We start from the raw sequence: 23,648 nt of genomic DNA on the forward strand, positions 1-23,648 counted from the left end.
ATTCTCTCTTCCCTTGTCTCCTAGTCAAATTCCTTTTCGGCTCAGTCCTCAGGAATATTTACTGACCCTCAACCTCCAACCCAGACAAGGCAAATCACTCCCTCTTTTGGGCTATCACTATATCTAGCCCATATTCAAATAGCTACAATCATCACACTGCCATTATAATTTTTTTTACTTACATATTTGTCTCCCCAATTAGACTATGAACTTTTTCAGGAAGGAAGTCTTACTTATCTCTGTATTCCCAACAGATAAAAAAAGAGTATTGAATAAATGAATGAACCTCTACCCTGGGCTTCAGTTCGAGGACCTGTCCATCTAGATATACAGTTGACCCTCGAGCAACACAGGGGCTAGGGTGCCAACCCGATGCAGTCAAAAATCTGCGTATAACTTTTGACTCCTTAGAAACTTAATTACTAAGAGCTTACTGTTGACCAGAAGCCCTACTGATAAGTCAATTAACACATATTTTGTATGTTATATACATTATATACTAGCTGCTTTTTTTTTTTTTAAGATTTTATTTATTTATTTGACAGAGAAAGACACAGTGAGAGAGGGAACACAAGCAGAGTTAGAGCAACAGGGAGAAGCAGGCCCCCCGCGGAGCAGGGAGCCCAATGAGGGGCTCAATCCCAGGACTCTGGGATCATGACCCGAGCCGAAGGCAGACGCTTAACGACTGAGCCACCCAGGCGCCCCTATACTGGCTTCTTATAAAGGAAACTACAGAAATGAAAATGTTATTAGAAATTCATCAAGAAGACAAAATACATTTTCCATACTGTACTTATCAAAAAAAAATCCATATATAAGTGAATCTACACAGTTCAAAACTGTGCTGTTCAAGAGTCAACTATTCTTCAAATCTCCCTATCCAAAGCTGAACTCATTTTTACTTTGAATCAATGCTTCCTGCTATGTCCTTATCTCCATTTAATGACACTATCATTAGTCCAGTGTTTCATAACAGAAATCTGGGAGATACCCGTAGACATGTCCTTCTCTCTTATTCACCATATTCAGACATCAGCTCCTCTCAATTCTAACTCCCTTAACCTCCATATTCCCTAATCCATTTCTTTCATTTCCCTTGTTAATACTTTGTTTCAATCTTCCAGTATTTGATTCTTAGACTTTTGTGACAACCAGGCCTCACTGCTGACTTACTCAGGTACTGTTAGTGCAAATTAGAGCCAGACAAATGAGAAAGGCTTTCCTTTCAGGAAAAAGACAAAGAAAAGGGTCATCATGAACACATATCTTGAAGGCAAGCACGGCCTGGAAAGATGACTGTGCCTTTGTGAAAAACAAAACAAAACAAAACAAAAAACAAACTACTTGGGGGCGGGGAGGGGGGCTGGGTAGCTCAATCAGTTAAGCATCTGACTCTTGATCTCAGCTCAGATCTTGATTTCAGGATTGTGAGTTCAAGCCCTGCCACAGAGCCTACTTAAAAAAAAAAAAAAAAAAAAAAAAGCAAAAGCAAAAGCTACTCCAATCTGGAGGTGGCTTTTAGATCAGCTGCTCAGTTGTCCTGGGAATTCCCTTTACTTCTCTCCTGTGCTAAATTCCCTATTTCTTCAATAGTACATAACTTTGGTAAATGGCATCCTCCACTGCTCATGAAGTAGGAGTGCATAGGAAATAATTTTTTGAGTCTTTGAATGTATGAAAATGTTATTATTCTACCAGCATAGTTACATGATAGTTTTGCTGGGTATAGAATTCCTATACTGAAATCATCCCCCCCCCTAAATTTTGAAGGTATTTTTTTATAGTCTTCTTATTTAAAGTATTTCCTGGGAAGTCATTTGCTATTATAGTTCTTGATTCATTGTATGAGAATTTTGTTTCTCCTCTCTGAAAGCTTTTAGGATATTCTCTGGGGTTTCTGATTTTTCACAATGATGTGTGTTTGTAGAATCATTCTGCAATTATTATAGGATACTAAGAAGAATCCTTTCAACCTGGAAACTAATTTCCTTCAGTTACACAAACTTTCTTTCTATTATTTTGTTGATAATTTCCTACCATTACATTTTTTCTCTTCTCTTTATGGAATTCCAATTATTTGCATGTTGAACCTCCTGGACTGGACCGCTATTTTGTATCTTTCCTCTCTTATTCTAAGCTCCTTGTCTTCCCCTCACCTCCCTGCCTAAAAAATTTCCTTAACTCTTTCAACACAACTACTAATCTTGAATTTTATTTTTAATTTCTAGGACTCTTATATTCTCTTATTATAACCTTTTAATAATTTCCTCTGTTTCAAAAATGCAATATCTTCTTTTAGTTCTCTGAAGCTATTAAATAAAGTTGTTTTCTTTTTAAGTTTTCATCTGGTCTCTGTATTATCTCTGTTTCCTCTTTTCCTCTGAGTTTGTTTCTTTCTTAATTTTTTTGGTGGGGGGGAAGGGGCAGGGGAAGAGGGAGTGAGAGAAAGCATCTTAAGCAGGCTTTACACTCAGCACAGAGCCGGTCGTGAGGCTCAGTCTCACAACTCTGAGATCATGACGTGGGCCAAAGCCAAGAGTCTGATGCTTAACCGACTAAGCCATCCAGGTGCCCCTTTAATTTTTTTTAATAAACTTTCTTTTTAAGAGCAGTTTTAAGTTCACAGCAACACTGAGCAGAAAGTATGGAGAGTTTCCACATCTTCCCTAACCCCAAACATGCACAGCCTCCACCACTATCAATGTTCTCCACTAGAGTGGTACATTTATTACAGTCAATGAACCTACACTGACATATCATTATTACCCAAAGTCCACAGTTTGGAGTTTGCTTTTGATGCTGTACATTCTATGGGTTTTGACAAATGAATAATGACGTGTATCCACTAGTAAAGTATCATACACAATAGTTTCATTGCCACCAACATCCTCTGTGCTCTGCCTATTCATTTCTCCTTCCCCTCTAGCCCCTGGAAACCACTGGTCTTTTCACTGTCTCCATAGTTTTATCTTTTCTAGAATGTCACAGAGTCAACCATTTTTTAAAAAGTAGGCTCCAGGGGCACCTGGATGGCTCAGTCGTTAAGTGTCTGCCTTTGGCTCAGGTCATGATCCCAAGGTCCTGGGATTGAGCCCCACATCGGGCTCCTTGCTCAGCAGGAAGCCTGCTTCTCCCTGTCCCACTCCCCCTGCTTGTGTTCCCTCTCTTGCTGTCTCTTTCTCTGTCAAAAAATAAATAAAATCTTTAAAAAATAAAAATAAATAAATAAATAATAAAAAGTAGACTCCAGGGATCCCTGGGTGGCTCAGTTGGTTAAGCGGCTGCCTTTGGCTCAGGTCATGATCCCAGGGTCCTGGGATTGAGTCCCACATCAGGCTCCTTGCTCAGTGGGGAGCCTGCTTCCCCTCTGCCTGCCACTCCCTCTGCTTGTGTGATCTCTCTCTCTGTGACAAATAAATAAATAAAATATTTAAAAAATTAAAAAATTAAAAGTAGACTCCATACCCAACATAGGGCTTGAACTCATGAGCCTGAGATCAAGAGTTGCATGCTCTACTGACGGAGCCAGCCAGATGCCCCAAGAATGTTATACAGCTGGAACTGTACAGGATGTAGCCTTTTCAGATTGGATTCTTTCACTTAGTAATACACATTTAAGGTTCCTCCATATTTTTTCATTGTTTGATAGCTCATTTCTTTTTAGTGCTGAATAATATTTCATTGTATGGATGGACCACCATTTATCCATTCACCTACCAAAGGACAACTTCGTTACTTCTAAGTTCTGGCAATTATGAATAAAGCAGTATAAACATCCATGTGTAGGTTTTTGTGTCAACATAAGTTTTCAACTCATTTGGATACCTAGTAGTAACATCTAGATCTGGTAGTACAACTGCTGGATCAAATGGTAGCCTCTATACCTTTTCATCAGGATCTTCACATGTTGTGTCAACATTTACCTTCAAAATTATAGAACGGGTACTTTCTCACATTTGGAGCTTGCATTTGGAGTATGAGGGTAGAAAAATGAGTTCACCATAACTCCAAGATCTTTGGCCTAAGCAACTAGAAGGAAGATGCTATCATCTACTTAGGTGAGAAAAGAGTGGAAGGTATAGACTGGAAGTGCAAAATTGGACAGTTTGGTTAATTTGAGATAGATAGATAGATAGATAGATAGATAGATAGATAGATAGATAGATAGATATCTCCAAGTGGAGTTGTCATGGAGGCAGTTGGATATGAGACTGAAATTCAGGGGAAGAGACCCAGGCTAAGGACATAAAGTTTAGGGTCACCAGGAGCCCTAGTGAGTATAAAAGAAATCATAGGAATAGTCCTGGGGTACTCCAATGTTTAGAAGATGGAAAGATGAAGAATATTCAGCAGAAAAAAAGAGGAGTATTCAGTGGAATAGGACGGAAACCGGAAGAATGTAAATAAGTGTCACACAGAGGAAGGAACAACTAACTACTAAACGCTGCTGAGCAGTCAACTAAGGTGAAGACTGACGACTGACTGCTGGATTTAGCAACTAAGTGCAAGTCACCGGTACAATAATTTCAATGGAATGATGGGGGAAAGCCTAACTGGAGTGGGTTCAAAAGAGAATAAGAGGGGGAAAAAAAAGAAAGAATGAGAGGAAGGGAAACTATCTGGCATAAACAAGTCTTCTAAGGAGTTTTGCTATGAAGGCATGGAGCCATATTGAAGGAATGTGGAGTCCTTCTTAAAACGGAAGAAATGACAGATTCTTTGTAAATGATAGGAAGAAAACAAAGGAAAAAAGATGATAAAAAAGAAAAAGAGAGAAGGGAGAGAGTGGCTGGAGGGATGCAGGTGAGAGCAGATGGGATCACAGCAGAAGTAGAAAAGCTGGCCTTAGATAAGAACACTAAGAGTTCATCCAAAGTAACAGAGCATATGGCACAAATGATAAATGGGAAGGTGTAAGTGGTGGCAAGAGCTTATAATTTAGTTCATTTATGATTCCATCTTCTCAGTGAAATAGAAATTGAAGATATCAGCTAAGAATGTAATCAAGGAGAATGTGTTGAAGGTTTGAGAGAAAGGAGAAGATATGAAAATATCACCTCCTAATAGCAGAGTAAGCAAGTGAATGAACTAAGGAAGTTAATAAGGATTGTGTGATAGTGTCATAGGTCCACTAGACACCGAATTATAGTGATATCACTCTGCGAGGTTATGTGTTTTTCTTCAGGAACATTCAATTGCACAGGTGCGTGTGTGAAGTAGGCAGAGTCACATTTAACCATGGTTGGATTTTGCCAGAGGAGTAGGATGATAAAAGGGAGCAACAAGGGAGTGCTTGTAATAATGTACCATGAAACTCCAACTGGACAAAGAGGGGATATATGGACAAGAGAGTGAGGGAAAGTACAAAGGTACTTTGAATCAATGAATTCCCTCCTGCTGATAGCGATGTGGAGATCAGAGGGGACCTATGGGTTTATTCCATAAGCACAGAAGTTTCCCCAAAGAATCACAATAAGCCAACTGTTTCTGAGAGAGTATTGTGTACAACACCTTGCACTCTTTAAGGGTTTTGCATCAGTGGGAACTCATAATAAAAGCTTGTACTGACCAAAGCCTTGGCATTTTATATACATTACTGTATTTCATTCTCACAATAATCCCAAAAGGAAAGCATTATCATTACCATTTTATAGACAAACTAAGGCTAGAGAGATTAAAGTACCTTATATGCTACCTCAGCTCCTCAAAACAGTCTTCAGAGACCTCAATCCCTATATAAAATCCAAAATAGCAGAATTTCACATGAAGAAATCCTTTATTTTTATAAAGATTAACATTTCTCTTGTACTCCAGGCAAATAAATGAAGAGGTTATTTTGTAAAGACTTATGATAGCCCTTTCTCTGACCAAACAATCTGATCTGAGTAATACTCCTTTATGACACTCCAATACATTGAGGAAAAAAATTTAGCTACATGTTATTCTCTAGTCTTTTATGTGTGTGCATATATATACATATATATATATGTATATATATTTTTTAAAAGCCTACCTCCATAGAGAATTTTACAATGACTGAAGGAGTTCAACGGAAGACAGGTGCATCAATGTATATGAAGAACCATGAAGAAGTTAGTTCATGGACCAAGCAAGCTACAAAAATAAAGGAAAAGAAAAAAGAGAAAGAAACAGAGGTTTTCAGTTCATACACCCCCTAAAGAAACAGAAAAGAACCAAGACAGTGTCAGAATTTTAAAGTTAAATATAGATGAACTGAAGGAGAAAAAAAAAAACAGCATTACTTGGAAATCTTCCTAAATTGAATATTACTTCCAAATAATTGAAATTAACAAAGCATGCTATAACATTTTAGTTAATGAAGACATAGTTGCCGTATGGTTGACTAACATATTATTCTTTCAGTAGAATCCATAATAAAATAACCTATTAAGATGTTAAAAACTACCACAATTAGGTAAAAATAATCTTGTCACAGAGCGAAGCAGAATTTCAAAACATGCAATTTTTGAAATTTCAGCAGGATTTATAGATACTTATTTAATGCTATTATTCCTGAATTTGGGATGCTGTTATGAACAACTTGTACTTTCAGATTACTATCACTGCATTGTTTCCTAGTATTTTTATCTGTCTGCACTGTCACCCAAGCCCCTTGAAAGAAAAGGCATACATTTGCAAGCTGGATGACCAAAGGTGCTGGTACAAGTTATAGCTGTGAACTGTGGATCCTAAATCAGCTTTGCCTAAGAATCATCAGGAGGACTTTTAAAAACATATTTCTAAATTGCACCTCAGATTCTTGGAATTAGAATCCCTGTGGTTTATGAATCTCTGTTTATAAAAAGATCTGCAGGTATGTCTGATGGCATAGACAGATTAAATAGAGTAGAGCTAAGTATGCTCTGGAGAGTCTTAAAATTCTCAAGAAATACCTTTGGGCTTCTCTCACCTGTTACAGCCAGAATCCTATTTTTATCTATTTTATGTATCTATTCTGCTTCTTAAAGTCTGAAAACTATAAAATCTGATAGAGCAGAGTGAATTCACCCACATAAGAATTAAACTCATGATTCTGGCATCAAAACTGACCTAATCCAAATATAAAAGAGACCAGACAGATAAAAAGACCAGGATTGATGGACACAGAATATTTGTTAATGCCATAAGAAAAGCTCTACTAGGGCGCCTGGGTGGCTCAGTTGGTTAAGCGACTGCCTTCGGCTCAGGTCATGATCCTGGAGTCCCTGGATCGAGTCCCGCATCGGGCTCCCTGCTCGGCAGGGAGTCTGCTTCTCCCTCTGACCCTCTTCCCTCTCATGCTCTCTCTCATTCTCGCTCTCAAATAAATAAAAAAAAATCTAAAAAAAAAAAAAAAAAAGAAAAGCTCTACTAAAGCACTTCTGTAATTCATATACTTTTATTCATTGCAACTGAAGAGAACCTAATACATGACTGAATTAAAGTTCCAAATGGAAAAATGCATATACATATCTATATTGTTTTAACTGCATATAATTCTGTCATTTCCAAAAAAAACTACCTTATTCTAGACTTGCAATTAAAAATATAAAACTAAAGGGCGCCTGGGTGGCTCAGTTGGTTAAGCGACTGCCTTCGGCTCAGGTCATGATCCTGGAGTCCCGGGATCGAGTCCCGCATTGGGCTCCCTGCTCAGTGGAGAGCCTGCTTCTGCCTCTCTCTCTGCCTGCCTCTCTGCCTACTTGTGCTTTCTCTCTGTGTGTCAAATAAATAAATAAAATCTTTAAAAAATATATATATATATATAAAACTAAATAAATCTGAAGTTTAGTGACCTTGTCTCCTACAGAGCAGGCAGGAATAAATCTGAAAAGGTGTTCTCCTTGAGGAAATAATCACCCTAGGAGAAATATGATCAGAATCAACACCTGTCTACTGCTTCCCCATAACATAAAGTTTGGATTCTTTAAACCCCTTTCAGGTGTTTCCCCTAATCTACCCTAATCTAGAAAACTATGCTGTGTGCTGTAGAGAAAGGCAGGTAAGTTTCCTCCTCCCATTCTGTCTTTAAATATTCTCCTAGGATTGGGTCTATCTATTCTGGCCTTTTGAAATTCTCCATTTCAACCACCCTGCCTAATAATAATGTACACCTGCTGGAAATTAAATTTGAGACATCCAATCCTATATGTGGTTATCATCTCAAAGGGCTGCTTCAACAAATAACTCAGCATAATATTTTTACTCACCTGTCTGAATGCACATACTAAGCAGGAGGTGAACTGAGTAAGAAGCCAGGAGAGCAACTATCAACAGCAAGAAACTGAAATATAAAAGAGTACATGGTCAAACCCCCACAAAGTTTTCTTTTTTGAGGTATCTCATTACGAAACAAATTTTTTTCACATTCAAATGTTCACAGGGACTATCTTTGAGTAGTTGGATTATGGTCACTAAAGAAAATATTATTCTGTATTTACCAAATTTTATTTAAATGAAAATATACTGCTTTTAGATTAAAAAAATAAATCAGAAACAAACTTTATTTAAAACAAAAACAATTTTCTCCTTCAGCACTCTTATCTGCTGACTGCTGGTTCAGCCATTCAGTGATCTTGTACTGTTTCCCTTTTATAACTATTTCTTCCTATTTTAAGTCTAAACATAAGTTTTAGTTGTGAAATCTCATTGTCTTCTTTTTCCTTCCCTCCATCCCTCCTCTTCCAATGACTGTACCTCCCTATTATACCTTCACCTATAATACTGAGTTAAGACTGTATTTCCTAGGGGCATCTGGGTGGCTCAGTTGGTTGAGCATCCAATTCTTAGTTTCAGCTCAGGTCATGACTCCAGGGTCGTGGGATGGAGCCCCATGTCTGGCTCCCCAGTCAGTGGGGAGTCTGCTGAAGATCCCCTCTCTCTCTCCCTCTTCCCCTCCCCCCACTCACATACCCTCACTAAAATAAATAAATCTTAAAAAAAAAAGACTGCATTTCCTAGCATCCATTAAATACGTACACACTCACCAAACCAAACCAAAGCAGTTAACACACATCTATTGACACAATTTGAAAAGGTACAAATAATGTAATAATTAGGGTCCTTTCACCAAAAGTGTGAAAAGAGACAATATGCATAATTTCCTACTTATTCTCAGGAGGATACAGACAGGACAAGCTTCTTAGAAAGCTGGCACTAGTGAGTGCCCCAAAAGTTGAAGAAATTCTTCATGGTCTACTTAATACTTGTTATTAAGTAGCAAAGCTGAGAGGTACACTTATCATTTGTATACAACTACACCTGTCAGTACACTTGAGGCCTCACAAAATAACAGTTTGGTATCACTAAATGGAAAATGTGACATGATTCAATAAGGACATGTTCAGTGGTATACATCTGCATGTAAGGCCCTGGAGTACAAAATGTGATTTTTCAAAGGGAACCCAAAAATGAGTCCTATGATTATGTCCTGCCTAAGATGTCAAATACAGTTTTGAAGTTTTAAAATTATGAAAGTTTGGGCGCCTGGGTGGCTCAGTTGGTTAAGCGACTGCCTTCGGCTCAGGTCATGATCCTGGAGTCCCTGGATCAAGTCCCGCATCGGGCTCCCTGTTCGGCAGGGAGTCTGCTTTGCCCTCTGACCCTATCCCCTCTCATGTGTTCTCTCTCACTCAAAATAAATAAATAAAATCTTTAAAAAAATGAAAAATAAAAAATAAAATTATGAAAGTTTGTTAAGAAACAAAACAAACAAGCAAAGAGGGAAAAAGAGAGATAGAGAAATCAAGAAATAGACCCTTAACTATAGAGAACAAACTAATGGTTACGGGGGGGGGGGGGGGGGGGGTGGTAATAGGTGATGGGGATTAGGGAGCGCACTTGTTGTGATGAGCACTAGGTGATGTATAGAATTGTTGAATCACTACATTGTACACCTGAAACCAATATAATACTGTATATTAACTAAAGGGAATTTAAATTAAAACTTTTAAAAACTTATGAGGGGCACCTGGCACTCAGTAGAGCATGCTCAGGGTCGTGATTTCAAACCCCACATTAGTGTGGATCCTACTTAAAATTTTTTTTAGTTTTTAAAAATTATGAAAGTTTGTGCATATAACCCATTATAAAAGCAAGTTGGGGGGGGCGCCTGCGTGGCACAGTTGGTTGAGCGTCCCACTCTTGGTTTCTACTTGGGTCATGATCTCAGGGTCACAGGACAGAGCCCCAGGTCAGGCTTCTGGCCCAGTGTGGAGTCTGCTTGAGATTCTCTCTCCCTCTCCCTCTGCCCCTCCTGCTTGTGCACACGCTCTCTCTCAAGTAAATCTTTAAAAAACAAAAAAAGGCAAGTGGGTTACTTAAAAATTGGTTTGCTTATCAAGAAATTAAAAATAAAAGCAGAAAATAAACCTAAATGAGACTCGATGCATTTTAAATTTCCTGGTAAGATAGATCTGCTTCTATTGATAAACAAAACAAACGCTAAATGCTAAAGATAAGGTCTAGTTCTAAAGGATTTCAGTTTCACAGGGAAACTAAGTTGCAAACAAATCACTATAACACATTATAATAACAGAATGAATATACAAAGTACTATGGAAACACAGAAAAGCCAGGAATGTCTCCTCTTTTGGGCCAACTGGAATGAGTCGAGTCTAGATGAAAAGGAATAGGCACAGAACACATGTCTCAGGGAAACAAGACTACCTAAGAGTAGCAAGACAGGAGAAGATGGGAGAGAAATGAAAAGATTATGAACTTAACCCTCATAAAATTGCTATTTATAGGTAATCTGTATGGCTGATAAACTTTAATTCACTTTGGCCAACTTGACACAACAAATAGCCACTCCTTAAGGTTATTATAAGCAAGTGTGGATCAAGTTTCCATTTTAAAAAATTAGCCACACTTTTGGATAAAAAATAAAAATTATATTGCATCCCTCCAAGCTACAGACTGGCAACAATAGTAGGAAAATGCTAAAACCCCAGAAATAATTTAACTAGACACTGTATAACACCAGCTCTGGAGCCTATCTCTTTGCTTCTCAGTGTACTATCAAAATGGAAGAAAAATAAAATAAAAGTAACAGTAAAAGAAGAAAAAAAAAAACTCACCTAAATCCAAGGATGCCAGTATGAGCCATAACATAAGCTAAGCCAAGGATGCCACTTCCCATGATGGCATTCGTCATATTAAACACAGAAAAACCAAATGAAACACCTGGGGATCCCTGTCTGTAAAGTTCCTGCAAGCACACAAATTTAATAGTGTTAAAATGTTTGGATGGTGAAGTTCAAACTTCATCAAGAAATGAATGACAAGTTATGGAGAAAGTCTCCTGCAAACCACAGGCACTGTGTGACACACTAGTTTCTCAAGCAGCATTGGTTTCCTTTCTTCCCTTCCCACCTCTCACTAGTGCAGCGCCAGGAATCTTGTTTCTTAGGAAAATCATCTCCACCAGTACGGAGCCTAGGCAGACTTCGGGAAAAGCCATGATTAACCTTGTGGCTGCAAAAGATGAAGACAGGATAGGAATGGGGTGGGACAGAGAGAAGGGAGATGGCCTCAGCTCGTGTGATTACTGAAGAAATCCTTAGTCAGCTTGGGGCTGCTGTAGACCATGGTTGCTCCCCAATACTGGGACTGCAAAAGTAATCTCTATATATTTAATGAATTAAGTCAGCTCAAATGCAAGGATGGTCAGGAATACCTTGCAATGACGATATAATACATAGAAGCAATTCACGTTGCTCTACCGAAGATACCCTTGAAAACACCCTCTCCCAAAACAGCATTTGGGAGCAAAGTCCTAGAAACTGTTACAGAGCAGGGACTTGAGTTAAAAGGCTAAGGACCCACTGCACAGGCTTTAGGGTCAAGGAAGTACCTATGGACTTATCACCAGGCCACCTCCACTCCTTCACCGCAAGGATTTCTGTATGAAGATGTTTCTTAGGCAGCCAATGACTAAGTCTAGAAAAGAAAAATCTTGTTGACTCTGGCAAAAACCTCACAAGACTGGTGGAGGGAACAGGAAGTCCACAGAGACACTCACAAACAGCACTGAGTTACATAACGCTAGGGCTGCTCATCCAGCCTCTTCCACCTGTGCCTGCGCCTTCAGCTTTTCTTTCTGAGCCATGTTAACGCTGCTAGCACATTCATACACTCCGCCGGATCTCATCCGCCTCTGGCTGCTGCCTTAGGGCGCCATCCGCCAAGAGTCAGGCTCCAGCTTCTCCCTTATCCCCATGCCGCACCCCCACCTCCTTCTTTTCCCGGTCTTACTTGCCAGGCATTTCAGGGAAGCCCGGAGGCCTTCAGCACCCGGAAGCTAGCGGAGGCCACTTACGTTGCTTAGCAACAGGCTCAACTCTTCCGCCTCCGCCTCTTCGGGCTGCTGGGCAGAGACGTACCAGCTCCGCTCAGCGTTGACGATCCCCCAGGGTGCCTCCATACTGCTCGCTGGCCGACTACCAGGTCCATGTGCGAGCTACCACCCCAGCCCTCCAGTCGTTAGTCGCATCGGAGGCGGGGCTGTGGGCCCGGCCCTTCTGGGTTCCGGTACCTCACCAGGGCGGGGAAGAAAGGAGGGAATCGACGCGATCTGATGACGCTCGCCCCTCGGTGGCGAACGGTGATGATGTCATCGAGGGCCAGACTTCCACGAGCGACCCATTTCCGAGCTGCACCAGAGCATGAGGTGAGGGGTCTATTCTCGGAGTCAACCGCGGAGCGATGCCAGGAATTGGGATGGTGACGTTGGTGAGGTGGTGACCGCAAAGCCCCTGAGTGGAGAGGCTGAGGGTCGGGCGGCAGTACCCGTTCACCACGATCTGCTCTCCGCCGCGCGCCTCTTGGGCGCAGAAACGTCGCGAGGTCACCCACCGCCTGGGTGCTGAGCCTAGGTCCGAGTAGTGGCTAGGAAGGAATGTGTTTAATCTTTTCAAAAGCTTTCTGAAAGAGCCTTTCATTTTACACGTGGGAAACCGAGACTCGGGTTAAGATATTACAAGATCACACAGCTGGTTAACTGCTAGCCGAATTTGAACCCTGACTGTGAAGTTTGAGAATTGCTTTACAGGGTCCTGGGGCAGGGCCCTTTCCCCTGCTAATTGGTTCTTTGGTATTTTAGAAGGCAAAGTGAATAACTGATACTATGAATGAATGGAAGGGGCATGTAACATTTAGCAAATCCTAGTCCTCAGAATACCAAAACCTCAAGTCATAGGCAGGACTTGTGGTAGTAAAACATTGAAGACAAACAACGTAGCAATATATTAAGACCACGGGCTCTGAAGTCAGTCAGACCTGGTTTTTAATCCTTGCTCAGCCGCTTACAGCAGCGAGACTGGGTGAATTAACCTACTTCTGATCTTTAGTTTGCTCGTTTACAAAATAAGGATGTGATATCACACACCTCCCAAGATTGATAATGTGTGTAAAGCATGTAGCAGTCAGAAGAATATCCTAGTAAATATTGCCATTGGTAAAGTCTTAAGTATAATGACCATTTCATTTAGAGGTGATCTTTTAACTCAAATCTCAGCCTTCCAATCCCACATGTATGCTGTAGAAAATTGTGGGTGGAGAAGTTCATAGACTATAGGGAGGCTGATGGATCACTAAGCCCTTGTCGTGGCAGCAGGTGGGTTGAAGGTGCAAATTTATCATTTATTGCTAACAAAAGACAACATATCATGGAAAAGATAGTATACTTGTCACCACTAGAAGTTTTAATTATCAGCATTTAGCGGTTGTTTAAAACTGTAGAATTCAGATTTTTTTTTAAGATTTTATTTATTTAGAGTGGGGGGAGGGGCAGAGGGAGAGAATCTCCCGCAGACTTCCTGCTGAGCACCGGGCCTGATGCAGAGCTCAATCTCATGACCCTGCGATCATGACCTGAGCCTAACTCAAGAGCCCCACACTTAACTAAGCCACCCAGGCACCCCTAGAATTTAGAGTTTTATTCTTAAGCTATTGTGAACATGTAAGTTTGTAGTTTTATGGTATTTTTTTTAAATGCATACTTTTTTTTAGGATCTTATGGAGGCCATTTGGATTCTCAAGAATACTTTTCAAAGTGGAAAGCTGTAGAATATCTGAATCAGAATCACTGACTCCACTAGCTTGGACATCACAGATACAGAAGCTTAGCAGAGCACCTGGTATTTTCTTGTTGGATCAAAGAAAAAGATTCTCAACCATGCCTGAAATAGAATCAGACCAGAGAGACTCTGAATTGTTTTCACCACCCTCTAATGTTCGAGGAATGACAAAACTTGATAGAACAGCTTTTAAAAAGACAGTAACCATCCCAGTGCTTAAAGTAAGGAAAGAAATAGTCAATAAATTGATGCGATCCCTTAAAAGGGCAGCACTGCAGCGCCCAGGCATAAAACGTGTGATTGAAGATCCAGAAGATGAAGAAAGTAGACTAATTATGTTGGATCCCTATAAAATATTTACTGATGATTCCTTTGAAAGAGCAGAACTCAGTATTTTAAGGCAGCTTAATGTCAATCCACAGATATCTAAATATAATTTGGAACTAACTTATGAAAACTTTAAGTCAGAAGAAATCTTGAAAGCTGTGCTTCCTGAAGGTCAAGATGTGACTTCAGGTTTTAGCAGAGTTGGACATATTGCCCACCTGAACCTTCGAGATCATCAACTACCTTTCAAGCATTTAATTGGTAGGTGTGTCTTTCATGTACTAGAAAGTAATTAGCAAGTTCTAATTTTAGTTTTTAAAATTATTTTCTTAGATGTCAAATTACAGAAGCAGGACATTTTATCATTTTAATTTTAAACTGGATGTTGGGCTACATACCCTCTCTTTTGAGAATAGTTTTGGAATATTCTTTTTTTTTTTTTTTAAATATTTTATTTATTTATTTGAGAGCGAGAAAGCGAGCATGTGAGAGAGAGAGCACGAGTGATGGAGAGGGAGAAGCAGGCTGCCCATCGAGCAGGGAGCCCGATGCGGGGCTCGATCCCAGGACCCTGGGATCATGACCTGAGCCGAAGGCAGACGCTTAACCAACCGACTGAGCCACCCAGGCGCCCCGTTTTGGAATATTCTTTCCCGAGTGATAGCAAAGCTCTAAAAATCATTTCAGGCTTTTGTGTATACAGTATACAAGCATAGATTAAACTCAAATCTTTCGCTTTGGCAGAATTCTTTGGCATCTTGTCATTTTGGTACACAGGACTTATTTGACCCTCAGGACTATGTTGAATTCTAGGTTTCTTAAATTTGAGTGTTTTACCATGAAAAGTGCAAGACCTTTACTCATGTTTTGATTCAACTGATTGAGCCTCTTCTATATGTCAGGCACCATACTTTGTTTTTTAGTGCCCTTAGCCTTTTAGAAATGGTGCTTTTGTGGGATGCCTGGGTGGCTCAGTCAGTTAAGCGTCTGCCTTCAGCTCAGGTCATGATCCCGGAGTCCTAGGACTGAGTCCCACATGGGGCTCCCTGCTCAGCAGGGAGCCTGCTTCTCCCTCTGCCTCCTGCTCCCCTTGCTTGTGTGCGCTCTCTCTCTTCCTCTCTGACAAATAAATAAATAAAATCTTTAAAAAAAAAAAAATGATGCTTTTCTATGTTGTACCTCCGTAAGCCCAAGTTTGAGCCTGGGTCCTTTATCCTTTGGGATAAGAAAGAAGACGACTAATCACGATTGCAGTTAACCTTTTACAAATATTTGATGTCCATGTATTCTCCAGATTAATTTTTTTTTAATGTAGAGTAATTGTCAGCACTTCTGGGAATTATTTTCACCTTTAAAATGTAGTTCTCAATATTTTGCATGGGTAGAATTTCAGAAATAGGCTGTTATGCATTTCCTTTGTTTTTATTGATGAAAGGGGCTAATAATATAATAAATATCTAAGCAGATCTTTATAACTGGGTGCAAATGTCAAGGATAAGCTTTGCTATGAGTCATTACTTGTCATAACTCAAACATGCCTTTTGGCATCCCTACTTTATAAAGGGGCACTCAAAGATTAAAAGTGAAACATTCTCATACAGTGATAATTTTAAAGCTTTTACTATAGACTTTCAGAATTGGTTTTGGTTTTTTTATTTCATGCCCCATTTCAAACTCCTGTACCTTAAAAATTGAGTTCTGATACTTGAAGCAGAACAGGATAAGAACAATGATTGGCTAGAGTTTATTGATATTATCATATTCAAAATCAGGTATCTAATTATCAGAAAGAAACTGGACAAATTTTGGTTATATATCAGTGTATTTGTATTTTTGAGTACTTTTTACTAACTTACAAATCAAGTTATCTTTATGCAGTGAGATTAGCATATAGATTCTTAAAAATTTTTTAAGTGCTGAAAAAAAAGGTAGACTAATTAAAGGGCATCAATATACCATTTCTGGTGTATTTTATTATCTTTGTAGCTTTTTCAGCTCTGGCACATATTTGACAAAAAGAACAATTTAAGTAAATGAACATTGTATTTAGATAAGACTCTAAAGAATCTGTTTCTTTTTTTTTTTTAAGATTTTTTTATTTAAGAGAGAGAGCGCACAAGAGAGCGGGTGGGAGGGTAGAGGGAGAGGGACAAGCAGACTCCCCACTGAGCAGGGACCCTGAGATCATGACCTGAGCTGAAGTCAGATGCTTAACCAACTTAGCCACCCAGGCACCCCAAGAATCTATGTTTCTTTTATTTGAAAACTTATTTTGCTGTTCTATATTTCCAAAGTGAAGGCATCTGTTTCAAGCACACAGTAAAGCAGACATTTGGTTTGGGGCCAATGGGGACAGGCTGGTGATTTCTGAGATCATTTGTTGCCATGCTCCTTACAGCTCTTCTTTCTGTTCTTTACCTTATGGTCTACCTTTTTGCTTATTGTTGTGTATTGGTCCATTTGAGATTTAGTAAAAAAAACATGGAAAAATATTAGGTAGATCCAAAGACCTAGAAAATTTTTCTTTCTTTTTTTTTTTAAGATTTTATTATTTGACAGAGAGAGAGTGAGAGAGCATAAGCAGGGGGAGCAGCAGAGGCAGAGGGAGAAGCAGGCTCCCCGATGAGCAGGGAGCCCGATGCGGGGCTCCATCCCAGGACCCTGGGATCATGACCTGAGCCGAAGGCAGACGCTTAATGACTGAGCCACCCAGGAACCCCGTTATGGGTACAATTTTAAAGAAAAATTTTTGAGGGGCACCTGGGATGGAGCCCCACATTGGGCTCCCTGCTCCACGGGAAGCCCGCTTCTCCCTCTCCCACCCCGCTGCTTGTGTTCCCTCCCTCTCTGTGTCTCTGTCAAATAAATAAAATCTTAAAACTATATATATACCCATATGGTTTTTTGTGTTTGTATTGAAGGCTACAATAACTTTCCTAATCTGTTGAATTTTTAGAATTGCATGCCACTATATACGCACTAGATGCAATTTTGGGGTCTATAAACCAAAAGAAAATGGTTTATTTCCATTTCATATTTTCAGTTTTATTTTACAACCAACTGGCAATATTTATTATGGATTCTTCTCTTTCAGGCCAAGTTATGATTGACAAAAATCCAGGAATCACCTCAGCAGTAAATAAAATCAATAATATTGATAATACATACCGAAATTTCCAAATGGAAGTACTATCTGGAGAGAAGAACATGATGACCAAGGTATGGAGTATTTTACTGTCTCCTAGGTACAGATTATATCAATTAATGTTTAGAATCTTAATAGATGACAAAGATTGAAAATATTTATGATAACCTAGTATTGATGAGTATGTGAGAATGTGAGCATTTGTATATCCTTTTGATGGGAGTGCAAATTTGATACAAATACTCAGGAAGAGTATATGGTAATATATTGCCATTTTGAATAGGTACATCCTCTGACCTAGCATTGCATTTACAGGAAGTTATTTCAGGGATATAATTGGACAAAACTGTAATGATGTATGTACTAGGTTCTTCATCATTTTTATGATAACAAAACAAACAAAGGAATGGAAACAACCTAAATGTTCATCAACGAATTGATCAAATTCTGGTATATAAAATAATATATAGAGTAGTATATAGAATATCGCTCTTATTTTAACTAAATATTTATGTAAATATGCACATATATTAGAATGTTAACAGTGGGCATATTTTTATTTGATGTAGTTACTAGTGACCTTTGTTCTCATCTTTATACTTTTCTACTGAGCACATATTTCTTTTATAAGAAAAACAAATCTATTTCAAAGAAAAAATATTTTTAATATGTAGGAACAAATTCCTGGTACCCCCAAAATATCATCCTCTACCCCCAAAATCCTCTGGAGTGCTGGAGAATATAAACTTTTTTAAGCCAAAAGTCTTAGATGATTATATATTAACATTATATGAAATTTTGTACCCAAGCTAGGAAATAGGTTAAACTCTCTTCATAACTTGACAAAAATTTTAATAACAAAGTCCTCTTAAAATGTTAGATATGTCTTTTTGTTTGTTTCAAGTTCTTGTTTAAATTCTAGTTAGTTAACATATAGTGTAATGTTGGTTTCAGGAGTAGAATTTAGTGATTCATCACTTACATGTAACACCCAGTGCTCAGCACAAGTGCCATCCTTAATGCCCATCCCCCATCTAGCCCATCTCCCTGCCCACCTCCCCTCCAGCAACCCTCAGTTTGTTCTCTATAGTTTACAGTCTCTTATGTCTGCTTCCCTCTCTTCCCCCACCCCTACATTCATCTGTCTTTTTTCTTAAATTCCACATATGAGTGAACTCATATGGTACTTGTCTTTCTTTGACTGACTTCTTTTAAACAGGACTTCATAAAACTCGGAGTTTGCAAAATAATCATTTTTTAAGATTCTGGGCCACATAGACTTAGGTGAATATTTTAGGTATAATATTATTTCGCCATAATTTAATAGTAGCAGAATATTAAAATGCCACTTACTACACGCTTACTATTAGGCTTGAGCTAATGTTTTAAATATAACAAATTCTGGGGGCGCCTGGGTGGCTCAGTCGTTAAGCGTCTGCCTTCGGCTCAGGTCATGATCCCAGGGTCCTGGGATCGAGTCCCACATCGGGCTCCCTGCTCCATGGGAAGCCTGCTTCTCCCTCTCCCGCTCCCCCTGCTTGTGTTCCCTCTCTCGCTGTGTTTCTCTCTGTCAAATAAATAAAATCTTTAAAAAAAAAAAAAAAATAGCAAATTCTGAGAAGCCCACAAGATAATGGTTGTTGTTTTTAATATTCTCTTTATGCAGATGAAGTAACAAGGTATGATTGTGCCGGGTGTTTGGAGCCAGGCTTCTGACTCCAGAGTTACATGCATGGTCTTTCCCTGTATAACCTCCATGGCCTACTGCTTGTATATAATGTATGAGTTCTGTTATGGCAAGTAAGATTTGAATGTGAATCCTTTGCTGGGATCAGTGCTTAGCTCATCATACACTGATTGAATACTGCATATTCTTCATTTGGTACTGCCATTTAGGATAGCAGGTGGCATCATTCTCAGCGATCTAAAAGTTCTGAGAAACTTACATAATTTTTTAAATGGCTTCTGATTTCTTAAGCCAACTAAAGTTTGTTCTTAAGATATATTTAATACTTAGCATATATACCATAAAATAAATGTAAAAACTCACTCAGTATAATTTCTTTGCTCCAAACAGAATCACATTTAAGTTTGACTTTAGGAGCTCATGCAACATCTAAGTACTTTGTGTGTATATTTTGAGTAAAAGGATTCCTGATGCTGACTGGGTGAGTGAGATATCAAAGACAGTGTGAGTAAAACCAGAAGGATACTTAGAATGTATTTTTTTTTTAAACTAGTACTGTGCTTCACATTAAAAAGGGGGAGTAGAAAGGATATTTCAGGAAAAGCATTCCAAGACATATTCAGAACCTTCCAGTTTGTGTATCTAGAAAGAGTTTTAGTTGGCAGAATAATGAAGGAACATTTCCAACTCTGGAGCCTTAACATGGCCAGAGCATCTGATGTGGTTGGGAAGAAAAAATATTTACACAAATTTGAAGGCAGAATATTCCATGAAGGCAGAATACAGAAAATATATCTCTATCAGATTTATGGACCTTAGGAACTTTTTTGGCCCTTTGATTCTTCCTCCATTAAAATAAGGGCTGAGGTCACATTCCATGACTTAAACTGATGGCTGAGGTCACATTCCATGACTGTAATTTTAATTTTGTTTTCTATTTTCTGTCATGTTTATCATAGTCCCAAAAGAAATGGCATGAAGTCTTAAATGTGTTCAAGACTTAGCTTCACTGTATATATTTAATCAATGAGAACTCAAATTTGGGAAAAAAGAAAATAGCAGAATGATTTGTTGTATACACTGGCTCTAATTTGTAGACATGAAACTTGCAAAGTCCAAGTAACTATCTAAAAACATAGTAAAATACCTCAAAATTCATTGGTACATGGCAGATCTATATCATGCCTCCCTCTTACAAACTGAAAACTAAGGAAGCTTATTTGCTGAGTGGAAGTGCTATCTGCAACTTAACTAGTCATCATGAAGATGTGTGTGGTGTGTTGTTTCAAATTATAGGTTTATTTCCCTCTCCATCAGGTGACAAAATAGAGTATGATTAAGCCAGTCAGTTGGCCTGTCTGAAAAATTCCTCATATGATTTGGGAACCACTTTATGGCCCATTAGAGTGAGATGGAGAGACTTTTCTCATGTCAGAGTCTTAATATGGGTTGTTAACTGGCCTCAAAGATAGCATAAACACTAGAATTCTAATTAAAAGGCACTGTTATTTGCTCTTAAATGTAAATGTATGTGTGTGGGTATATCCATCCAGTATTCATGGCTGGAATTTAAGACTAAACAGGTTAATCAAAGTATAATACCTTTTTCAGGTTCGAGAAAACAGCTACACCTATGAATTTGATTTTTCGAAAGTCTATTGGAATCCTCGCCTCTCTACAGAACACAGTCGTATCACAGAACTTCTCAAACCTGGGGATATACTATTTGATGTTTTCGCTGGGGTTGGGCCTTTTGCCGTTCCAGTAGCAAAGAAAAACTGCACTGTATTTGCTAACGATCTCAATCCTGAATCCCATAAGTGGCTGTTGCACAATTGTAAATTAAATAAAGTGGACCAAAAGGTGAAAGTCTTTAACTTGGATGGGAAAGACTTCCTTCAAGGACCAGTCAGAAAAGAGTTAATGCAGCAGCCAGGACCACTGTCAAAAGAAAGAAAACACTCTGTGCACATTGTCATGAACTTGCCAGCAAAGGCTATCGAGTTTCTCGGTGTTTTCAAATCGCTTTTGGATGGGCCACCATGCAGCATTGAGCTCCTTCCCATAGTGCACTGTTACAGCTTTTCCAAAGATCCTAATCCTGCTAAGGATGTTCAGCAACGAGCTGGGGCTGTGTTAGGCATTTCCTTGGAGGCATGCAGTTCAATTCACCCAGTAAGAAATGTAGCCCCTAACAAGGAAATGTTATGTATCACCTTCCAGATTCCTGCTGCTGTACTCTACAAGAACCAGACCCTAAATCTAGGTGAGCAATTTCTGGGAAATTAAATGTAAACTATAATAGCCTTCATGGAGCTTTCTTAGGCTACATATATATTTTATTTATTAAATTTGGAAATATCTTAAACTAATTCTAGTTAGATTTTTCAATTCAGGATTCCTTGCCACTCAGTTGTGACTCGTTTCCCCCAATTTTACAAATATTAGCATGGCATACACACTGTTCAGTCTAGTAGAAGGCTATTTCATTAAAATAATAAATTCTCGCAGGAATGTTACTATTTGATGTATAAGTTGAGTATTAAAAATCTTTAAAATGCCTATATTATTTGCTTTTTAAAAGTATTTTCCAATGTTAAGTATTTTAACTAATATAGGTTTTCTGGATTTGTTACAGAGAATCATGATGATCCACCTCTTAAACGCCAGAGGACAGATAAATAAAGTCTTTTCAGAAGAAAAAACTCAAATTTCCTCAGTCACTTAATTGGAAACGTTTTCTCCCTCTCCCCACTAGACCTTTACATAATGAAATATAATTTGTATGACTTCATAAAATTTTAGCAGTTAACTTTAGTATTGAACACTTCTATTTTACCCTTGTTGTCTTATAAGTTGAAGATTATCAAATTAAAATTTAAATGACATAAGTCTACTAAGTATAGTTTATCTGTTATAATCTTACAATCTAAATTATATCTAATTCTTCATTAAATATATTTAAATATTGACTGTCTCCCGGGAAAATAGTTTTTGAAGGTGGGATAATTGCTTGCTAAGAAAGTACTAATACCACTTTGCAGTGATCCTCAGTGCCTAAATTTTATGTAAGTACCCCTAACTTATCACTGTATAAGTAATAAAAATGAAATTATTTAGATCAGGGATGGCAAACTATGCCTGGCAGGCCAGATCTAGCCTACCACCTGTTTTTGTATGGCAGATGACTGGAGAATGGTTCTTATACTAATGATTGAAAAAATTAAATCTTGTGACATGAGAATTATATGAAATTTGAATTTCAGTGTCCATAAATACAGTTCTTTTGGAACACACCATGCTCATTTGTTTATGTTCTGTCTGTGGCTGCTTTTATGGTGTAATGACAGCACAGTTGAGAAGTTACAACACACACAAAGTGATTCTCAACAGTTCATACTGCTACTCGGCATACTTCAAATCACCAGGGACATGGTTGTTACTCAACAGCATTTTGAGTGCCATGTAAATCACCAAGCTATAATATTATTGCTAGTGTATATTCATTATTTCAAAACAAGAAAAGTGGACTTCTAATGCGCTTTTAAGGCACATTGTGTGAGTGTGAATTATTTTGATACTGAATTAGGTAACAAAGCATCTATACCTGAGCTGAAATACAGTGTATGTTGACATTACCAATAGAGGCACTCGTCATAGGATTTCCCTCACAAGCAAGCCAACTGTCAGAAAAACTAGAAATTTAATCTGGAAATATCTCAACATAGCAGAACTTCTTCACAAAATAAAAAAATGAGGGTGCAACTGAAGTCTCCAAGTGACTCTTTCGTAAGCCAAGCAAGGAGAGCCGTTTACTATTGATGGTGAGTTAATTGTATTTGAACGCAGCAGCCAAAGAAATGTATCCAGAGAAAAATTGTTTAGGACTATTGGCCTTTTGGCAAGAACAGTTGCTCAGAGAGTTTAGGACTTTGTGAGCAAAATCAAGTCAATTCAGAAAGTAAATGATTTTGACTCTTGATGAGTTGCCAGATGTTACTAATACTGTTCAGGTCTTGTTTGAGACATCAGTGCTGAATTTAGAGTTACTGAAGAACTAGCTTCTATGAATACTCTGTATGGAACAACTATGGGTATTTTTTTAAAAGTTGAGAAAACACCAATTCTGTACAACCTGAAGTGGAATCTGCTATGATGTGTTACAACTCTGGTTAAAACATGCAAAGTAGAAAAAGATCTAGTTGGAAAAATATATAAAGCTTGTGAAAATGTAACATATTAAAAACCTGTGGTTATTCACTCTATTATTCACCAGCAAGTACCCTGCAGAAGATATTTGAATCTCTCATGTGTTACTGAACCAGTAGTGTTAATGGTAAATTTCATTTGCTTTCATGGATTCTAACCATGATTGAATTCTGTCAGAAATTGCTCAACCTAAATTCGA

The 23,648-nt window shown here is 38.5% G+C and overlaps 2 protein-coding genes across 2 annotated transcripts in view; one reads left to right on the top strand and one right to left on the bottom strand.

The window, feature by feature from the left end:
- The window catches only part of SLC38A6 (solute carrier family 38 member 6), a 63,211-nt gene extending 50,756 nt beyond the window's left edge, over positions 1-12,455 (bottom strand). The window contains exons 1-3 of the mRNA XM_021701440.2: positions 12,323-12,455; positions 11,082-11,212; positions 8,214-8,287 (exon numbers count right to left, since the gene is read on the bottom strand). Coding sequence (XP_021557115.1) covers positions 8,214-8,287; positions 11,082-11,212; positions 12,323-12,427 — 310 coding nt within the window. The 5' untranslated portion in view covers positions 12,428-12,455. The remainder of the gene's footprint in view (positions 1-8,213; positions 8,288-11,081; positions 11,213-12,322) is intronic.
- A 177-nt stretch (positions 12,456-12,632) lies between these two features.
- On the top strand, positions 12,633-22,533 carry TRMT5 (tRNA methyltransferase 5). Its single transcript, XM_021701438.2, has 5 exons — positions 12,633-12,673; positions 14,014-14,669; positions 17,503-17,627; positions 20,852-21,506; positions 21,879-22,533. The coding sequence occupies exons 1-5, from the start codon at positions 12,669-12,671 to the stop codon at positions 21,923-21,925; spliced, it is 1,488 nt and encodes a 495-aa protein (XP_021557113.2). The 5' UTR covers positions 12,633-12,668; the 3' UTR covers positions 21,926-22,533.
- The last annotated feature ends 1,115 nt before the right edge of the window (positions 22,534-23,648 follow it).

The sequence above is a fragment of the Neomonachus schauinslandi genome, chromosome 9, assembly GCF_002201575.2.
Source record: "Neomonachus schauinslandi chromosome 9, ASM220157v2, whole genome shotgun sequence".
NCBI classification, from domain to species: Eukaryota; Metazoa; Chordata; class Mammalia; order Carnivora; family Phocidae; genus Neomonachus; species Neomonachus schauinslandi.